Source organism: Mustela putorius, unplaced genomic scaffold (genome assembly GCF_011764305.1).
Source record: "Mustela putorius furo isolate JIRA1106 unplaced genomic scaffold, ASM1176430v1.1 tig00003845_pilon_pilon_pilon, whole genome shotgun sequence".
Lineage (NCBI taxonomy): Eukaryota > Metazoa > Chordata > Mammalia > Carnivora > Mustelidae > Mustela > Mustela putorius.
In genome coordinates, this window is record NW_025421998.1 from 17,315,821 (window position 1) to 17,337,372 (window position 21,552).

The 21,552-nt window shown below is 36.8% G+C and overlaps 1 protein-coding gene across 2 annotated transcripts in view; it reads left to right on the top strand.

Moving 5' to 3' along the window:
* COG5 (component of oligomeric golgi complex 5) overlaps nt 1–21,552 on the top strand; it is a 295,721-nt gene that overhangs the window by 189,510 nt on the left and 84,659 nt on the right. For both annotated transcript variants that reach the window (XM_045089660.1, XM_004739536.3), the window contains one exon: nt 9,906–9,987. In XM_045089660.1, coding sequence (XP_044945595.1) covers nt 9,906–9,987 — 82 coding nt within the window. The remainder of the gene's footprint in view (nt 1–9,905; nt 9,988–21,552) is intronic.

Here is a 21,552-nt window from a genome sequence, read left to right on the forward strand (position 1 = left end):
CTTTTTCCTCCACCTACCCTTCCTTTGGAAGTGATTTATTTGTAAACTTTCAGGCCTACACCAAAGTAGAGAGCGGTGTACAAAGTACAGGACAGTGATTGACGGTATACCTCTCATCCAGCTTTTTAGGAGTTACTAACTTGTGACCAATCTCTCTCTCTCTCTCTCTCTTTTTGTCATACCTGTCTACACTTATTCCTTTCTCTCTACTCTGAATTATTTCTTCTGCCAACCTTTAAATAATGTTGTTCTCCTAGGTCCCATTCTCAACATTTTTTCCTTCTCATGCTACATGCAATAAGTAGAAAAGCTCACACATTCTAACAGTTTCTACAACAGCCAAATGCTGATAACACCTAAACCTATTTCTTCAGCTTAGACCTTGTTCTTTAGCAAGAGATTCATATTCACTAGCTTAGATCTCTTCACTTGGATGCCCCCACAGAGTCTAGAAGCATAAGTCTAAATGAGCTCATCTTTCTCTGCCCACCTGCTGCCCCTGCTAAAATTCCATGTTGGTTGATCTATCTCCCATCTTCCTAGTCCTATACAAATATATCTGGTCCTAGTCCTTTGTAAATATATTCAGTTGTTCATCAAGCCCCATCGGTTTTCCTGCTGCCATAGTAAAGTCCCTTTCACCTACATTTCTTTTTTCCAGCAAATTCATAACTGATCTCACCTGCAGGCTCAAAACACAAATTTAATCATGGCATTCTCTCATTAAAATCCTTAAATATTTCACTGTTATCTACCTGATGAATTAAGACACTTCTTGATATGATTCTTATCTTACTTTCTATCTTCACCACTTCCCTTTCTCCTGAATGCTCACTATACATTCAGAGAAAAGAACATGCTTTTTCTGGGGTGTGTGGCTGGCTCAGTTGGTAGAGCATGCAACCCCTGATTTCAGAATTGTGAGTTTGAGCCCTATGTTGTGTATAGAGATTACTTCAAAATAAAAAAAAATCTTAAAAAAAAAAAAAAGAAGAAGAAAATGGTTTTCACATCTTTATGCTCCGTTCATCCCTCTGTTTGGAATGTCCTCTGCTCATCTCTTCGTCCTATCTCTATGGTAAATTCCAGTCTTCCTTGGAATCTAGCCCAAGATATCCTGACTCTTCATAACAGTAAATTCTGTAGATTATTTTTATCCCTATTGTTTACATAGCTTACAAGCCCAGAAGGGTGAAGGACCTGCCCAAGGTTACAGAGCCAATAAATGGCAGACCTTAGGTATACAAGTCAAGGTTTTTTTACTTCAGTGCCCATACCCTTTCATCAGACCTAAGTGCAAGAATGTCCACTTGAAGGTTTTGACCTTATAACAATGTACAATAAGGTTCTATCAATTACATTTTATCAAGAAAACCCATGGTAGTTTTCATGTTATAAAGATAAACTGAATAATATCTGCTTTGAAATCAATTTTGTCCAGGTATTGTCATTTTAAGTTTCTCTCTATGTATTTAATTAGGTCAAAATTAATGACAGAAGCAGCCAAAGGTCAAGATGTTTTTCTAAATAACAGATTCATCCAAACATAAATGTTTTAGAATTCCTGTAGATTTTGTTTTTATACTATTTATATACATTTTTAAATTTTTTAAAAAGTAGGCTCCACACCCAGTGTTGGGCTTGAACTCCCAACCTTGAGATTAAGAGTTGTATGCTCTACCAACTGAGCCAGACAGGCACCCCTATACTATTTATATATTTATTTATTTATTATTTTTGTTTGTTTTTAAGAAAAGTAATTTTTTTCATTAATATATAATATTTGTTTCAGGGGTACAGGTCTATGAATCATCAGTCTTACACAATTCACAGCACTTGCCATAGTACATAATCTCCCCAGTGTCCTTCACCCAGCCACCCTATCCCTCCCACCCTCCTTCTCTCCAGTAACCCTCAGTTTGTTTCCTGAGATTAAGAGTCTCTTATGGTTTGTCTCCCTCCCCAGTCCCATCTTGTTTCACTTTTCCCTCCCTTCCCCCACAACTCCCTACTCTGCCTCTCAAATTCCCCATATCAGTGAGATCATATGATAATTCTCTTCCTCTGGTTGACTTATTTCACTTAGTATAATACCCTCTAGTTCCACTGGCATTGCAAATGGCAAGATTTTGGGTTTTGATGACTGCATAGTATTCCATTATATATAAAATACATCTGACTTTTGCTTTATTTTCAACTTATTGGTCCGAGCCAAAGGTCCAACTAAGTAAGTTTCAGAACTATAGATTGTGACCAATTTTTTTTTTTTTTTAAGCTGTTAAGTCCCAACATCTCAGTCAGTAAGCTGGAAACCCAGGAGAACTGATGGTATATTTCTGCTCTGAAACCAAAGGCTTGAGACCCAAGAGAGCCAATAGTGAAGTTCTGGCCCAGAGGTCCACAGGCTGAGGACCCAGGAAGAGCCACTCTTTCACTCTGAGTCATAAAGCAGGACAGAAAGAAAAACCCAACACCCTGATACTCAAGCTTGAAGAAAGTAAGGGAGAAGGAATTCCCTCTTAGCCTTTTTTGATTGCCTAGGCCTTCAACTGATTGGATGAGACCTACCCACATTAGGGCGGGCATTCTGCTTCACTCATTCTACCTATTCAACTATTAAACTCATCCAGAAATCCCCTGACAGACACACCAGAAATATGTAGACCAAATACCTAGGGCACCCCATTGCCAGTCAAGTTGACTCATAAAAGTAACCATTACAATAGTAGATAGTACTATGTATCAGTCACTGGAGATACAGTGAGACATATTAGTTATTTTGATTATATTTCACAAAGAGTATTAGCAGTGATGGCAAATATTTATATAGTGCTTCCTATGCCAGGCACCATTTTAAGCACTTCATCAGAATTAACCCATTTAATCTTCATGGTAAATGTATGAAATGGGTTTCCATTTAATGGGTGAGGATACCAAAGTACAGAGAAATTAACTTATCCATGGTCACAGGCAGTGGTGAGGTCTGGATTTCAACCTCAGTATTCTGGCTCCAGAGTTCCTCTTCTTAACCACTACTATGTTCCTTTACTCCCATAGGAAAATATCTCATATGAAAATATCATTATGATGTGGAATATGGGGTACTTTAGAGGTATAGAACAGAGTGTGTCAAACGTAGGGCAACCAAGAAAGGAAATACCTAAACCGAACTCCGAAGAAGGTTCAGGTTTTAATAGCTGCTAACTAAGAGAGACTACGAAAGAACCTTCAAGAACCTGAAAGAATTTGAGTGTGGTTGAATCTCTGAACCACAAGCTTAAATCTTGAAATGGGAGAAATAGCCTGAGAAAATAAAATCATAAAGGCTTTGTAAGTCCAATTAAGGAAGAATAATACTTTTATATATCAGAAAACCTTAGATCAAATTCCAGTTCTGCTACTTTCTATTTAATTTTAAGCAGGTCACCTTATCTTTTTGAGTTTCTGTTTTTTCTCTAGAAAGGGACTAAGAATGCCTTCTTTTGAGATTTTTTCGTCCACTCAATAAATATTTATTGTGTTTCCAGGTTAAAAAAAAGGCACCCTCACCTTACACCTTATATAAAAATTAATTCAAAATGAATTAAAGTACTAAATGTAAAACGTAAAATTATAAAACTCCTGAAGGAAAAAAAAATGCAAAAGCTTCATGAAATTGGACTTGGCAGTGATTTTGTACATAAGACATCAATACAGTACAATACATATTTATTGTGTGCATTTTCTATCAGGCTCACATTCTCAATGCTGAAATTACAGTGGTAAAATAGACAAAAATGGTGCCTCTGCTGTCTTGGAGTTTACATTTTAGGGGTTGTTTTAAGGTTTAAATGAGATATAATATGCTGTAGTGACTGTTTCATGAAGCACATTCAGAAAATGTCGTTTTCTTAGCCAAGGTTTGTCTGGATTCTCTGATTAAAAGTATATATATATATATAGTTCGTGGATTTCAAGTTTTGAGTGACTTCTCACTAAGGGGGAAAAAGTAACCAGATTATTTGGGACTCAATATTTTCTTTCGAAAGAGTGTGTCAAGGAATTAGAATTTTCTTGTTTATTTTGGCAATTCTCTAAAGCCTTGAAGAATTTCTTTTTTTTCCTCCTCAGCTTTATTGAGACAAATTGACATATAACATTGTGTAAGTTTAATTTATATAATGTGATGATTTTTTTACATGTATTTATATTGAAATGATTAACACAATAGAATTAGTTAACATGTCCATTACATCGCATAATTACCTTTTTGTATATGTGTGTGGTGAAAACATTTAAGATTTATTGTCTTGGCAACTTTCAAGTATATAACATAGTAATGTTAATGATTCTCACTGTGCTGTACACTTGATCCCCACAGCTTATTCATCTTATAACTGAGGTTGCAGCCTTTGACCAACATCACCCTACCCCAAACTTTGATAACCACTATCCTACTCTGTTTTTCTTTGAGTTTGAGTTTTTCAGATTCCACATGGAAGTGAGATCATATGGTAGTTTTGTTTCTTTGTCTGACTTATTTCATTGGACCTAGAAGGTCCATCCATCTTGTCCAAGTGGCAGAATTTCCTTCTTTGTTACAGCTGATTAGTATCCCATTGTATCTATCTATACAAATGCCACATTTTCTTTATCCCTTCATCTATAAATGGACACTTAGGTTATTCCCATGTCTTGGCTATTGTGAAAAATGCTACAGTGAATATGGGAGTGCAGGGATCCCTTTAAGACAGTGATTTCATTTCTATCATGCCAGCATTCTTTTGCAACTCCCCTCACATTTTTTTTTTTTTTTTGCTATTTCTAGAAATCTGTTTCAGTAGTTCTGTAGAATTACAAAAGATGATTTACCTCAAAGGAATTTATGGTTAATTATAGGAATAATGACACATCTGAAAGAAATACAAGAAAAAAAACCTCTGGGGGAGATAAAAGCAAATGAAAATAATCCACAGAACAAACACAGAAAACAAAGGAAATACAAAGAAAGCATAAAATGAAATGATAAAAGCAAGAACAACTATTAAGTAAATATATTTGGTTTGTAATTTCTAACTAAAAGACAAAAAATTATATTTAAAAATAAAAATATGTTATTTATAAGCATCACATCAAAAGCAAACAATATGGAATAAGAATAAATGGAGTGACAAACATTTCTCAAGTGAAAGCAATAGTGATATTATTAACTTCAGATAAAACAACAAATAATGGTACATACAATAAGGAGGGTCACACAAATTATCTGTCACTAGTCTCTTCAACAAATGGTGCTGTGAAAAACTGGAAATCCTTGTAAAAAAAAAAAAGGTACCCTTCCCTTACACCATATACAAAAATTAATTCAAAATGAATTAAAATGCTAAATGTAAAACCTAAAATTATAAAACTCCTGAAAGAAAACATAGGGCAAAAACTTCATGAGATTGGACTTGGTAGCGATTTTGTGCATAAGACATCAAAATCACAGGCAACAAAAGCAGAACTAGGCCAATGGGACTACATCAAACTTCAGAACTTCTGTGTGACAAAGGAATGAAAATGCAACTTACAAAATGGGAGAAAATACTTGTAAGTCATATATCAGATAAGGGATTGGTGTCCAGAATATATAAAGAATTCCCACAACTCAATGACAACAGAAAAAAACTGTATTAAAAAAATGTGTAAATAGGACTTGAATAGACATTTCTGTCGCAGCCAGCACGACGAATCGACCAGGAAAACCGTGAGGGCTAAGAGGATGGTGAAAAGAAATTAAGAGACAAAGAGATGGGGGCAGGAGGGACACTGAAGATGATGTCCAACAGTGCCAATGTTATTCCACATCTTGCAATCATTTATAAGGCAGATCAGAATAGGAGGAGCAATACATCAGTACATAGTCAGATGACCACAAGTTTCTATAACAAGTTTACATTTACTGCAAACAAACCTCGTGATGCCAGGTAGTTTTGGCTAAAGCCATTAGCAAGACAGTCAACCAGGGAGTGAGTTATGGGACGTACAGAGCAACAAGGACCAACTAAGAATTCATGACCCTGACCACACTGTTCCCTTCTGTAGGGCGAGTGTGGGGGAAGTCACGTAGGCGAGCGCACGACACATAGCACAGACCCTTTTCTCAGAGTTACTCAACTTTCCCGTCCTTAACCTTGTCAAGGTGTCCAGACTTTGAAGGAGACACAAGTCAGGGCCTGGTCTGATCCTCGACTCCAACCATGCCGTGGCCTCCAACACATTTCTCTAAAGAAGGCATATAAGGATGACACAGAAGTAATTAAGAGTATATGAAAAGATGCTCAACATCACTAGTCATCAGGAAATGCAAATTAAAATAATGAGATGTCACCTTGCATTCATCAAAGAACAGTGTATTGGTGAGGATATGGAGACTTTGGTACCCTTGTGCACTGTTGATGAGAATATAAAATGGTACAACTGGCTGAGAAATAGTATGAAAAGTTCCTCAAAAATTTTAAAATAGAATTACCATATGATGCAGCAATCTCACTTCTGGAGATATGTATCCAAAAGAATTGAAAGCATTATTCGGAAGCGGTATCTGCTCACCCATGTTCATTGCATCTTTATTCATAATAGCCAAGACAGAGACACAGTCCTAGTGTCCACTGATAGATGAATGGATAAAGAGAATACCACACATGCACACACACACACACACACACACACATGAATATAGCCTTAAGAAAGAAGGAAATCCTGTCACATGCTATAACATGGATGAAACTTAAGGAAACTAAAGGTTATGTGAAACATAAACCATTCAGAAAGACATGGTTCTATTTACATGAGGTATACTAAGGTAGGTAAACTCTTAGAAAGTGAAAGTAGGCAAGATAGGTGGTTGGTAGGAGCTGAGGGGGAGAAAGAGGAGTTCAGTAGGTATCGCATTTCAGATTTGCAAGATGAAAAAGTTCTAGAGGTCTGTTGTACCATAAAATACATATAGTTAACACTACTGTACACTTAAAAATAGATAAGATAGAAAGTACTGTATTTTTTTAAGATTTTATTTTTTTAAGTAATCTCTACACCTAACATGGGGTTTGAATTCAACAACCCAGAGATCAAGAGTCACATGTTCTACCAACTGAGCCAGCCAGGCACCTCTAAATTTTGTGGTTTTTTTACTACCATTTTATGGATTATTTTCTATGAATTTTTTTTTAAGATTTTATTTATTTATTTGACAGAGATGACAAGTAGGCAGAGAGGCAGGCAGAGAGAGAGGAGGAAGCAGGCTCCCCGCTGAGCAGAGAGCCTGATGTGGGGCTCAATCCCAGGACCGTGGGATCATGACCTGAGCCAAAGGCAGAGGCTTTAACCCACTGAACCACCCAGGCGCTCCTCTATGAATTTTTTTTTAAATGATTGTGTATTAAGTATTTTATTAGGTTCAAGAGTATTAATTGCCTTGAATTCACTCAGCTAAGTTATTCTGAGGATTTCCTTATTTGAGACATTAAGTTATTAATAGGTTTCCTCATACTAAATAATATTTACATTGGGGGCATAAATCCTACTTGTTTAGATTATTCAAATAATTATTTTAATACCTGTTGAAATCAATTTGCTTTCATATCTGAGAATTTTATACTTGTATTTTTTTTTTTAGATTTTATTTATTTATTTGACAGACAGAGATCACAAGTAGGCAGAGAGAGGGAGAGGGAAGCAGGCTCCCTGCTGAGCTGAGAGCATGACTCAGGACTTGATCCCAGGACCCTGAGATTATGACCTGAGCCAAAGGCAGTGGCTTAACTGAGCCACCCAAGCACCCCTGTATTTGTATTCTTAAGCAAGGTTGACCCAAGTTTTCTTCCCCACATGTATATATGTGTGTATAGAATTAGTTATATAGTCATCAGATTTTCTTTATCTAGAGGAAAAGCTTTCAATTTTTCACAATTTTGCTATTATTGCTGGACTTCTCATATGTGACCTTTTTTTTTTTTTTCTTCATAGGACAACTTTTATTTTTAACTCGTTCCCACTATTCTGGTTCATTTTTTTTTATATATATAGATAATTTTTTAACCTATTACCATCACAGTGAGCTGTCCAGTACATCAAATTCCATAATAACCTTCTAACCTGAACTTTTATGTGACCTTTATTATGTTGAGGTAATTTCTGTTCCCAGCTTTTTGAGTGATTTTATCATGAAAGAATGTTGAATTTTGTCAGATGCTTTAGTGTGCAGCTAAAGTTGAGATGATCATGTTCTTTTTGTCCTTCATGCTGTTAATGTGTGGTATATTTAAAAGTTTTTTAATATAAAAACATTTCCTTTAAGGTTCATGATATGCAATATACATATCACATAAAATCTTGGGACTCTGGGGGTGCCTGGGTGGCTTAGTGGGTTAAAGCCTCTGCCTTCAGCTCAGGTCCTGATCCCAGAGTCCTGGGATCCAGCCCTGCATCAGTCTCTCTGATTAGCAGGGAGCCTGCTTCCTCCTCTCTCTCTGCCTGACTCTCTGCCTACTTGTGATCTCTGTCTGTGAAATAAATAAATTAAAATCTTTAAAAAAAAAAATCTTAGGCCTCTGAATCTATTTTCTGATCACTGCGTAGCAAATGAACAATTACTTGATTTGCCTTTTTTAGGGTATACAATACTCATTTGGATTCAAAGCAAAAAATTTATTAAAGAAACAAACAATGAAAACAGAAGTATGTGTGCATAGGTATAAAAGTGAAAAATCAGTACTTTTCATTGGTCAGTTTTTCTTTTATAACCTTGAAAATTGGAATTTTATTTGTTGCAAGTCCAAAATAAAACAGAATTAGAGTTTTCTCATATTTATGACATATTTGAATATTAGGTGTATTTTATTGTTATTGGGGCTAAGCATATGAATTGTCATTTTCATACTTCAAATGTAGAATATTGGCAGTTTGATACTGTGATACTTCTACACATGTAGAAATACCTTAAAAGTACTTGGTAAAATTTCTAGAAGTGTGATTCAGGTTTAACAGTATTATTTTGTCTTGTTTTAACAAATGAAACTCTTTTCTTTTTAGTGATTGCTTTCTAAAACATTTATTCAGAGTTGAATGAAACATTGTGCTGAATAGTAGTAATTCCTGTGACTTTTTAGAATTTGTTAATAGGGGACGCCTGGGTGACTTAGTTGGTTAAGCATCTGACTGTCGGTTTCAGCTCAGGCCATGCTCTCATGGGTTGTAGGATCCAGCTGGAGTCAGGCTCCTCACTCAGAAGGGGGTCTGGTTGAAAGATTCTCTGCCTCTGCTCTTCCCCAGCTCGTTCTCTCTCGCAATACATAAATACATCTTTAAAAAATACTTTTTAACTGTATTTATACTTTAGGCAGTTCTCTTGTAATTGGTGAATTATACTCTGGTGATCATTTTGGTCTAAGCTTTCTGTGTTCATCATTTTGTTATGGTCACACAATTACCTTCTGTGTATGTAAGGAAGGTGGTAATAACAATTATAATAGTAATAACTAAATTCACTGTGGGTTTATTATGTGTCAGGGACTATCCCAACACTACTTTTTTGTAAACTTTTTAATCCTTATAATAATACTGCAATGAAATAATACTGCAATGAAATACTGATACCATCACTGTTTTAGAGATGGAAGGAGGCTCAGAATGATTCAACAACTTGCCCAAAGCTCACACAACTAGTAAGTAGCAGAGGGTGATGACTGATTACTTGGACATGAGAACATGAAACATAATTTGAGTCATCTATATATTTGTCTTTAGTTACTTAATTCCATTATTTGATAGATGTCTTTAGAAGATTTCATTTAAGTACATTTTTATTAAATTTTTAATGTTATATCTTCTTAGCCATTACAGTTTTTAATAATTAATGAATACATTCCTTTTTTGGGTCACAGGATGGACAAGCTGAAATTTTGTACACTTTTTGGAATTCTGTTACTCAGGCACTTTCTTCTCAATTCCGAATAGCAACAGATTGTAAGTATGCTATTTATTTTGTAGTTAGTTTCATTTCCACATGCTTTAAAGTTTTACACGTGCTTTAAAATGTAATGTTAAGAAGTTTTGCTTAATTGGTTTATAATACACATTTTTTGAAAACTCATTGTCTAATTATCATTTCTTCTGCTAACCATATATTTAGTTTTATCAACATTATGTTAATTTTTTGTTTTTCAAATTAGTATGTGGAATAAAATTCCCTAGAAGAATGAGTTAATTCCCCATAGTTCAAACATAGAGGAACTCGGAAGTTTTCCAATATAAAGGGTGTAAAGCAGTTGATGTGGAAGAATTTAGTTGGTGCTTAAAGAATTAGTTTCTAACTAAAAGATATTAAAATACAAGACTTAATATTATTTCCTTATTATTATAAATGAGTGAGTGCCATGAATTATGAAGACAAATGATTCACAGACCTGTACTGCTGAAACAAATAATACATTATATGTTAATAAATAAGTAAGTAAGTAAAAGATAGCTACATGGTGGAAAAAAATGAGGATGTGATGAATGAGCAGATGAAATACCTTCATTATGTGTGCCTGGGTGGCTCAGCTGATTGAGCATCTGCTTTCGGCTCAGGTCATGATCCCAGGGTCCTGGGATGGAGCCCTGCTTTGGGCTTGCCGCTTCGCAGGGAGTCTGCTTCTTTCACTCCCTCTACCCCTTCCCACTGCTGGTACTCTCTCTCACTCACTCACTCTCAAGTAAATAAATAAAATCTTAAAAAAAAAAAAAAAGACCTTCATCATGAGTTAGAAGTTGCTTGTTCAAACACAATCTCTAAAATTTGTTAATTTTTTTTGGTCATGAAATAATGGCATTGCCTGCCTAATCAATGAATGTAAAAAGGGTTTTAGAAGTTTGTGTGTAAATTCTTACTTACAAATGTTACTGGAAGTACGTAGTAGATGTGAACATTATTTAGTCAGTGGTAATCCAGAGTTGAATAAACCACACTACCTGCCTCCCTACTATTCTGTGTGTGTGTGTGTGAGAGAGTGAGAGAGAGAGAGAAAGAGAGAGAGAGGAGCAGGAAGGTGCAATGGGAGAAGAGAGAGAATCTTTTTTTTTTTCTTTAAAGATTTTATTTATTTATTTGACTGACAGAGATCACAAGTAGGCAGAAAGGCAGGCAGAGAGAGAGAGAGAGAGAGGAAGGGAAGCAGGCTCCCTGCTGAGCAGAGAGCCTGATCTCTGAGCCAGAGAGCTGAGTGGGGCTCGATCCCAGGACCCTGAGACCATGACATGAGCCAAAGGCAGAGGCTTAACCCACTGAGCCACCCAGGCACCCCGAAGAGAGAGAATCTTAAGCAGGCTCCACACCCAGCATGGAGTCCTATGAGGGGCTCAATCTCTTGGGCTTCATGCCCAGTGAGAGCCTGAAGCAGGGTTTGATCTCACAACACTGAGATTATGACCTGAGCTGAAATGATGGAGAGTCAAACACTTAACTGACTGAGCCACCCAGGCACCTTGGCCTCCCTACTACTGTTTCTGAAGAAATATGCATCACGGCAGTGACCACAGAGGAGGTCTTCATTCATGTGTGGCCAAACAGAACATAAGCAGAGGGTGTATTTAGAACTGATTCACTCTGTTTACTTCTACAAATTACACTACTCCAGGAAGACCATGCACCTCTTTGCATTATGTATCTATTTTGGTCAGCTTTTTTGAGATACAATTTATATACAGTAAAATTCACCAATTACAGGCAGAAAATTCTATGAGTTTTGAAATCATTTTTATCCTTTTCCCCACTACCACAATGAAGATATAGAATATTTCCATCACCCACCAAATTTCCCACATGTACTTTTGTAATCACCTACTCCCAGTTCTTGGCTCCTGGCAAGTAATGATCAACTGTCTGTCAGTGTAAGTAAACTTTTACTAAATTTTTGTAAAACTTGTATCACACAGGCTGTGTTTTTTTGTATCAGCATAATTATTGTAAGATTCATCCATATTGCTGTGTGTATCAGTGGTGCCTTTTTATTGCTGATTACTATTCCATTGTATAGAGTATACAACAGTTTGTTTATCTATTCCCCAGATGGGAGACCACTGGGTTGTTACAGCCTTGGGTTATTACAAGTAAAGCTACTGCAGTTGTTTGCTTAGAAGTCTTTTGTAGATGTATTGTGTTCATTCTCAGGTAAAATATGAGTGGAATTGCCCGATCATTTGATGAGTATGTATTTAACTTTGTAAAGAACTGTTCAACTGCTTTCCAAGATGGATGTACCATTCTGCATCCCATTAGCAGTCTTTCATAACCCGAGCTGCTCTGCATCCTTATCTATCCATGATATTGTCAGTTGTTTTCATTTTAGCCATTCTTAAGAGTATGTAGTGGATTTTCATTGTGGTTCTAACTTCGACTGGCTTAAGGACCAATGATGACCCATGTTTTCACAGGCACATTAGTTATCTATATATCTTCTTTGGTCACGTGTTTGTCAAAATTAATGGCTTTTTATTTTTATTTTATTGCTTGTTCTCTTATTACTGAGTCTTAAGAGATCTTTATACATTCTAGATTCATAGTCCTTTCTCAGATGTATGTTTTGCAAATATATTTCTTTTGGCCGTGGTTTTCCTTTTCATTTCCTTAACAGGGCCTTCCAAATGATAAAAGTTAACTTTGATAGAGTCAAACTTACCAATTTTTCTTTTCTTCTTCTTTTTTTTTTTTTTTTTGACCAAAGAAATCTTTATTTAACCCAAGGCCAGAAGTATCTCCCCCTATATTTTATTCCAGAAGTTTTGCCAAGTTCATTTGAAGTTAATTTTTGTTTATTGTATGATATATAAAGGTCAAGGTTATTTCTTGGAATATAGATCTAAAAGATTATACTTTACCCATTGACTGCCCTGGCACTCTTTTAGAAAATTCATTGGTTATATCTGTGTAAGACTATTTCTAGAGTTCTCTTTTTCTTGTTTTGTTTGTTTGTTTGTTTTGCATCTCTAGGTTTGTAATCACAAAATGCTAAATTCTTCTATGTTATTTCATTTATCAAAATAATTTTGCTTATTCTAGGCCTTTTGCTATTCCATAAATATTTCAGAATCAGATTGTTGTTCTTATAAAAATGTTTCCTGAGACTTTGATTAGGATTACATGATGAATCTACAGATCATTTTGTGGTAAATTCACATCTTAACAGTATTGAGTCATGACTAGAATATCCCATTGATCTAGGTCTTTTATAATTCTATCAGTGCTATATAGCTTTTAGTGTGCAAATCTAGCAAAACTTTTCTTAAATTTATTACTATTTCATATATTTTGATCTTATTGTAAATGGCATTTTTAAAATTTTAGTTTACGAGTGTTCATTGTTAGAATATAGAAATACAGTTGATTTCTGGGTACTGACCTTGTATCTTTTACTTTGCTACCCCTACTTACTAGTCTAGTTTTTGGAGATTTTTTTTTAACATTTCCTATATTGATGATCATATAGTTTGCAAATAAAGGCAGTTTCACTTCTTTTCCAGTCTGGCTTCCTTTCATTTTTTTTCTTGGTTACCACCTCCAGTAGTGTAGAATTGATTTCAACCTTGTTTATAGTCTTAGGAAGCATTCAGTCCACCTTAATATCTTTTTTTTTTTAATTTTTTATTTTTTTAAACATATATTTTTATCCCCAGGGGTACAGGTCTGTGAAACACCAGGTTTACACACTTCACAGCACTCACCAAAGCACATACCCTACCCAATGTCCATAATCCCACCCCCTTCACCCAAACACTCTCCCCCCGGCAACCCTCAGTTTGTTTTGTGAGATTAAGAGTCACTTATGGTTTGTCTCCCTCCCAATCCCATCTTGTTTCATTTATTCTTCTCCTACCCACTTAAGCCCCCATGTTGCATCACCATTTCCTCATATCAGGGAGATCATATGATAGTTGTCTTTCTCTGCTTGACTTATTTCACTAAGCATGATACAATCTAGTTCCATCCATGTTGTCGCAAATGGCAAGATTTCATTTCTTTTGATGGCTGCATAGTATTCCATTGTTTATATAAACCACATCTTCTTGATCCATTCATCTGTTGATGGACATCTAGGTTCTTTCCATAGTTTGGCTATTGTGGACATTGCTGCTATAAACATTCGGGTGCACGTGCCCCTTTGGATCACTACGTTTGTATCTTTAGGGTAAATACCCAATAGTGCAATTGCTGGGGCATAGAGCAGTTCTATTTTCAACGTTTTGAGGAACCTCCATGCTGTTTTCCAGAGTGGCTGCACCAGCTTGCATTCCCACCAACAGTATAGGAGGGTTCCCCTTTCTCTGCATCCTTGCCAGCATCTGTCATTTCCTGACTTGTTGATTTTAGCCATTCTGACTGGTGTGAGGTGATATCTCATTGTGGTTTTGATTTGTATTTCCCTGATGCCGAGTGATATGGAGCACTTTTTCATGTGTCTGTTGGCCATCTGGATGTCTTCTTTGCAGAAATATCTGTTCATGTCCTCTTCCCATTTCTTGATTGGATTATTTGTTCTTTGGGTGTTGAGTTTGCTAAGTTCATTATAGATTCTGGACACTAGTCCTTTATCTGATATGTCGTTTACAAATATCTTCTCCCATTCTGTCAGTTGTCTTTTGATTTAGTTAACTGTTTCCTTTGCTGTGCAAAAGCTTTTGATCTTGATGAAATCCCAATAGTTCATTTTTGCCCTTGCTTCCCTTGCCTTTGGCGTTGTTCCTAGGAAGATGTTGCTGCCGCTGAGGTCAAAGAGGTTGCTGCCTGTGTTCTCCTCAAAGATTTTGATGGATTCCTTTCTCACATTGAGGTCCTTGATCCATTTTGAGTCTATTTTCGTGTGTGGTGTAAGGAAATGGTCCAATTTCATTTTTCTGCATGTGGCTGTCCAATTTTCCCAGCACCATTTATTGAAGAGGCTGTCTTTTTTCCATTGGACATTCTTTCCTGCTTTGTTGAAGATTAGTTGACTGTAGAGTTGAGGGTCTATTTCTGGGCTCTCTATTCTGTTCCATTGATCTATGTGTCTGTTTTTGTGCCAGTACCATGCTGTCTTGATGATGACAGCATTGTAATAGAGCTTGAAGTCCGGAATTGTGATGCCACCAACGTTGGCTTTCTTTTTCAATATCCCTTTGGCTATTCGAGGTTTTTTCTGGTTCCATATAAATTTTAGGATTATTTGCTCCATTTCTTTGAAAAAGATGGATGGTACTTTGATAGGAATTGCATTAAATGTGTAGATTGCTTTAGGTAGCATAGACATTTTCACAATATTTATTCTTCCAATCCAGGAGCATGGAACATTTTTCCATTTCTTTGTGTCTTCCTCAATTTCTTTCATGAGTACTTTATAGTTTTCTGAGTATACACTCTGTGCCTCTTTGGTTAGGTTTATTCCTAGGTATCTTATGGTTTTGGGTGCAATTGTAAATGGGATGGACTCCTTAATTTCTCTTTCTTCTGTCTTGCTGTTGGTGTAGAGAAATGCAACTGATTTCTGTGCATTGATTTTATATCCTGACACTTTACCGAATTCCTGTATAAGTTCTAGCAGTTTTGGAGTGGAGTCTTTTGGGTTTTCCACATATAGTATCATATCATCTGCGAAGAGTGATAATTTGACTTCTTCTTTGCCGATTTGGATGCCTTTAATTTCCTTTTGTTGTCTGATTGCGGAGGCTAGGACCTCTAGTACTATGTTGAATAGAGTGGTGATAATGGACATCCCTGCCGTGTTCCTGACCTTAGCGGAAAAGCTTTCAGTTTTTCTCCATTGAGAATGATATTTGCAGTGGGTTTTTCATAGATGGCTTTGATGATATTGAGGTATGTGCCCTCTATCCTTACACTTTGAAGAGTTTTGATCAAGAAGGGATGGTATACTTTGTCAAATGCTTTTTCAGCATCTATTGAGAGTATCATATGGTTCTTGTTCTTTCTTTTATTGATGTGTTGTATCACATTGACTGATTTGCGGATGTTGAACCAACCTTGAAGCCCTGGAATAAATCCCACTTGGTCGTGGTGAATAATCCTTTTAATGTACTGTTGAATCCTATTGGCTAGTATTTTGTTGAGTATTTTCGCATCTGTGTTGATCAAGGATATTGGTCTATAGCTCTCTTTTTTGATGGGATCCTTGTCTGGTTTTGGGATCAAGGTGATGCTGGCCTCATAAAATGAGTTTGGAAGTTTTCCTTCCATTTCTATTTTTTGGAACAGTTTCAGGAGAATAGGAATTAGTTCTTCTTTAAATGTTTGGTAGAATTCCCCCAGGAAGCCGTCTGGCCCTGGGCTTTTGTTTGTTTGGAGATTTTTAATGACTGTTTCAATCTCCTTACTGGTTATGGGTCTGTTCAGGCTTTCTACTTCTTCCTGGTTCAGTTGTGGTAGTTTATATGTTTCTAGGAATGCATCCATTTCTTCCAGATTGTCAAATTTGTTGGCGTAGAGTTGCTCATAGTATGTTCTTATAATAGTTTGTATTTCTTTGGTGTTAGTTGTGATCTCTCCTCTTTCATTCATGATTTTATTTATTTGGGTCCTTTCTCTTTTCTTTTTGATAAGTTGGGCCAGGGGTTTATCAATTTTATTAATTCTTTCAAAGAACCAGCTCCTAGTTTCGTTGATTTGTTCTATTGTTTTTTTGGTTTCTATTTCATTGATTTCTGCTCTGATCTTTATGATTTCTCTTCTCCTGCTTGGCTTAGGGTTTCTTTCTTGTTCTTTCTCCAGCTCCTTTAGGTGTAGGGTTACGTTGTGTACCTGAGACCTTTCTTGTTTCTTGAGAAAGGCTTGTACCGCTATATATTTTCCTCTCAGGACTGCCTTTGTTGTGTCCCACAGATTTTGAACCGTTGTATTTTCATTATCATTTGTTTCCATGATTTTTTTCAATTCTTCTTTAATTTCCCGGTTGACCCATTCATTCTTTAGAAGGATGCTGTTTAGTCTCCATGTATTTGGGTTCTTTTCAAACTTCCTTTTGTGGTTGAGTTCTAGCTTTAGAGCATTGTGGTCTGAAAATATGCAGGGAATGATCCCAATCTTTTGATACCGGTTGAGTCCTGATTTAGGACCGAGGATGTGATCTATTCTGGAGAATGTTCCATATGCACTAGAGCAGAATGTGTATTCTGTTCCTTTGGGATGAAATGTTCTGAATATATCTGTGATGTCCATCTGGTCCAGTGTGTCGTTTAAGGCCTTTATTTCCTTGCTGATCTTTTGCTTGGATGATCTGTCCATTTCAGTGAGAGGAGTGTTAAAGTCCCCTACTATTATTGTATTATTGTTGATGTGTTTCTTTGATTTTGTTATTAATTGGTTTATATAGTTGGCTGCTCCCACGTAGGGGGCATAGATATTTAAAATTGTTAAATCTTCTTGTTGGACAGACCCTTTGAGTATGATATAGTGTCCTTCCTCATCTCTTATTATAGTCTTTGGCTTAAAATCGAATTGATCTGATATAAGGATTGCCACTCCTGCTTTCTTCTGATGTCCATTAGCATGGTAAATTCTTTTCCACCCCCTCACTTTAAATCTGGCGGTGTCTTCGGGCTTAAAATGAGTTTCTCGGAGGCAACATATAGATGGGTTTTGTTTTTTTATCCATTCTGATACCCTGTGTCTTTTGACAGGGGCATTTAGCCCATTCACATTCAGGGTAACTATTGAGAGATATGAATTTAGTGCCATTGTATTGCCTGTAAGGTGACTGTTACTGTATATGGTCTCTGTTCCTTTCTGATCTACCACTTGTAGGCTCTTTGCTTAGAGGACCCCTTTCAATATTTCCTGTAGAGCTGGTTTGGTGTTTGCAAAGTCTTTCAGTTTTTGTTTGTCCTGGAAGCTTTTAATCTCTCCTTCTATTTTCAATGATAGCCTAGCTGGATATAATATTCTTGGCTGCATGTTTTTCTCATTTAGTGCTCTGAAAATATCATGCCAGCTCTTTCTGGCCTGCCAGGTCTCTGTGGATAAGTCAGCTGCCAATCTAATATTTTTACCATTGTATGTTACAGACTTCTTTTCCCGGGCTGCTTTCAGGATTTTCTCTTTGTCACTGAGACTTGTAAATTTTACTATTAGGTGACGGGGTGTGGGCCTATTCTTATTGATTTTGAGGGGTGTTCTCTGAACCTCCTGGATTTTGATGCTCGTTCCCTTTGCCATATTGGGGAAATTCTCCCCAATAATTCTCTCCAGTATACCTTCTGCTCCCCTCTCTCTTTCTTATTCTAATGTTGTTTTGTCTTATGGTGTCACTTATCTCTTGAATTCTCCCCTCATGGTCCAGTAGCTGTTTATCCCTCTTTTGCTCAGCTTCTTTATTCTCTGTCATTTTTCTTCTATATCACTAATTCTTTCTTCTGCCTCATTTATCCTAGCAGTGAGAGGCTCCATTTTTTATTGCACCCCATTAATAGCTTTTTTGATTTCAACTTGGTTAGATTTTAGTTCTTTTATTTCTCCAGAAAGGGCTTTTATATCTCTCGAGAGGGTTTCTCTAATATCTTCCATGCCTTTTTCGAGCCCGGCTAGAACCTTGAGAATTGTCATTCTGAACTCTAGATCTGACATATTACCAATGTCTGTATTGATTAGGTCCCTAGCCTTCGGTACTGCCTCTTGTTCCTTTTTTTGTGTTGAATTCTTCCGTCTTGTCATTTTGTCCAGATAAGAGTATATGAAGGAGCAAGTAAAATACTAAAAGGGTGGCAACAACCCCAGGAAAATATGCTTTAACCAAATTAGAAGAGATCCCAAATCGTGAGGGGGTAGAAAGGAGATAAAAAGAGGTTCAAAAAGGAAGAAAGAAAAAAAAAAGAAAAAAGAAAACAAATAAGAAAAATATAAAAAAGAAAAAATATATATATTGGATAAACTAGTTAAAAAATGTTAAAAAAGAAAAAGGTAAAAGTTAAAAAAAAAATTTACCAGAAGGCGAGAAAAAAAAAACAAAAAATGAAAAAGAAAAAAATCAAATTAACTGCAAGACTAAAAAAAATCACAGGGAAAAAGCCATGAGTTCCGTGCTTTGCTTTCTCCTCCTCTGGAATTCTGCTGCTCTCCTTGGTATTGAAACCGCACTTCTTGGTAGGTGAACTTGGTCTCGGCTGGATTTCTTGTTGATCTTCTGGGGGAGGGGCCTGTTGTAGTTATTCTCAAGTGTCTTTGCCCCAGGCGGAATTGCACCGCCCTTATCAGGGGCCGGGGTGAGTAATCCGTTCGGGTTTGCTTTCAGGAGCTTTTGTTCCCTAAGCGCTTTCCGTAGAGTTCCGGAGGACGGGAATACAAATGGCGGCCTCATGGTCTCCGGCCCGGAGGAGCCGAGAGCCCAGGGCCCCACTCCTCAGTGCGCCCTCAGAGAACAGCGCCCAGTTACTCCCGTCTGCCTGACCTCCGGCCGCGCTCCCAGCTCACCGAGCATTGGACCGGTTCAAGGTAACCCGGAGCTGTGAGCTTACTGTTGGCTCTGTCTCTGTAGCCGGCTTTCCCGTTCCAATACCCACAAGCTCTGCGACACTCAGACACCCCCGATCCTTCTGTGACCCTGCGGGACCTGAGGCCACGCTGACCCCGCGTGGGCTTCACCCTGGTTTAGCCTCTGGAGCGATGTCCCTCAGCGGAACAGACTTTTAAAAGTCCTGATTTTGTGCGCGGTTGCTCCGTCGCTTGCCGGGAGCTGGCCCCTCCCCCCGGGGTCTATCTTCCCGTCGCTTTGGATTCACTTCTCCTCCGGTCCTACCTTTCAGAAAGTGGTTGTTTTTCTGTTTCCAGAATTGCTGTTCTTCTCTTCGATCTGCTGATGGATTTTCAGGTGTTTGCAATCTTTAGATAAGCTAGCTAGCTGATCTCCGGCTAGCTGAAGTAGTTTCAGCCTGCTACTTCTCTGCCATCTTGACTCCTCCTCCCAGTCCACCTTAATATCTTAATGGCATGTTTCAGTGATGCCATTAATCAGATTGAGGAAGTTCCCTTACATTTCTAGATTTTTGAGAGTTTTTTTTTAATACTATTGTAAATTTTTTTTTACAGTGCTTTCTGCATCCTTTAAGATGATCAAATGGATTTTTTTTTAGTACGTTAATACCTTGTGTTCTTAGATAAACCTCACATAGTCATGATACATTGTCCTTTTTATATATTGTTGGATTCAAACTGGTGTAAGGCTTGTTGAATGTGTTTACAAGATATTGATATTTTGTTTTTCTTAATGACTTTTTCCATTGTGGGTATCGGGGTAATGCAAACCTCAGAGAAAAAATGGAAAAGTATTCCATCCTGTTCAATTTTCTCAAGTGGTTTATGTAAAATTGGCATTATTCCTCTTTAAATGTTTGGTAGAATTCACCAAGGAAGTCATCTGGGCCTAGAAATTTTCTGGTGTGAAGATTTTAGCTACAAATTCAACTTTTTTTCTTAGATTATTCCATTTCTTTCTTGTTGGGTAAGCTTTGGTAGTTTATGTCTTTCAAAGAATTTTTCTAGTTCATCGAAGTTTTCTAAATTATTGCTTGTAATCCTTCCTTATTACCTTTTGGATGTATGTGAAATGTGATGTGTGATGCTCTGTATTCCTGATATCATTAGTTTCTTCTTTTTTTCCTAATAATTACAATTATAGGTTTATTAATTTTGTCTTCTTAGAAACCAATACTTTCGGGGCACCTGGGTGGCTCAGTGGTTTAAAGCCTCTGCCTTCGGCTCAGGTCATGATCCCAGGGTCCAGGGATAGAGCCCCCACCATCAAGCTCTCTGCTCAGCGGGGAGCCTGCTTCCCCTCCTTCTCTCTTTGCCTGCCTCCCTGCCTGCTTGTGATCTCTGTCTGTCAAATTAAAAATAAAAAAAAAGAAAGAAACCAACACTTGGTTTCATGGATTTTTCTCTTTTTTATTTTCAATTTCATTGCTTTCTGCTCTTGTGTTTATTATTTATTTGCTTTGCTTTGGGTTTGATATGTTCATTTTCTTGTTTAGTAAGGCTAAGTTTAGATTATTGGCTTAACCCTTCCTTTTCTAATTTGTTTATGCTGCAGATTTATCTATAAGCAGTATTTTAGCTGCATGCCACCTTTTTATTTTTCCAAACATATAGAAAAGTTAAAATAGGAAAGAAGCATCTATATATCTGTACCTTCAATTCAGTATTTGTTAACAGTTTTCTCACTAAATGAGTATTTTGAAACTGATATGTTTGTTTGAAATTTTAAATTCGTGAATTATTTTTAGGAGGTAATTTTTCAAATATTCAGATGTAATAGTATGTAAATACAGACTTTCTATAGTTTCTCACACCATGTATTGAAGTAATGGGTTTTCATGAAAACAATAATCACCATGAAGTTTTCTTTAATATTATCTTCTCATATCATAAGTCAATTATGTTTAATGGAATGTATTTACTAATATGCCAGAAAGGAAATACAAAGATATAAATTTACTTATAAAATATATAAGCATAGGGACGCCTGGGTGGCTCAGTTGGTTAAGCAGCTGCCTTCAGCTCAGGTCATGATCCCAGCA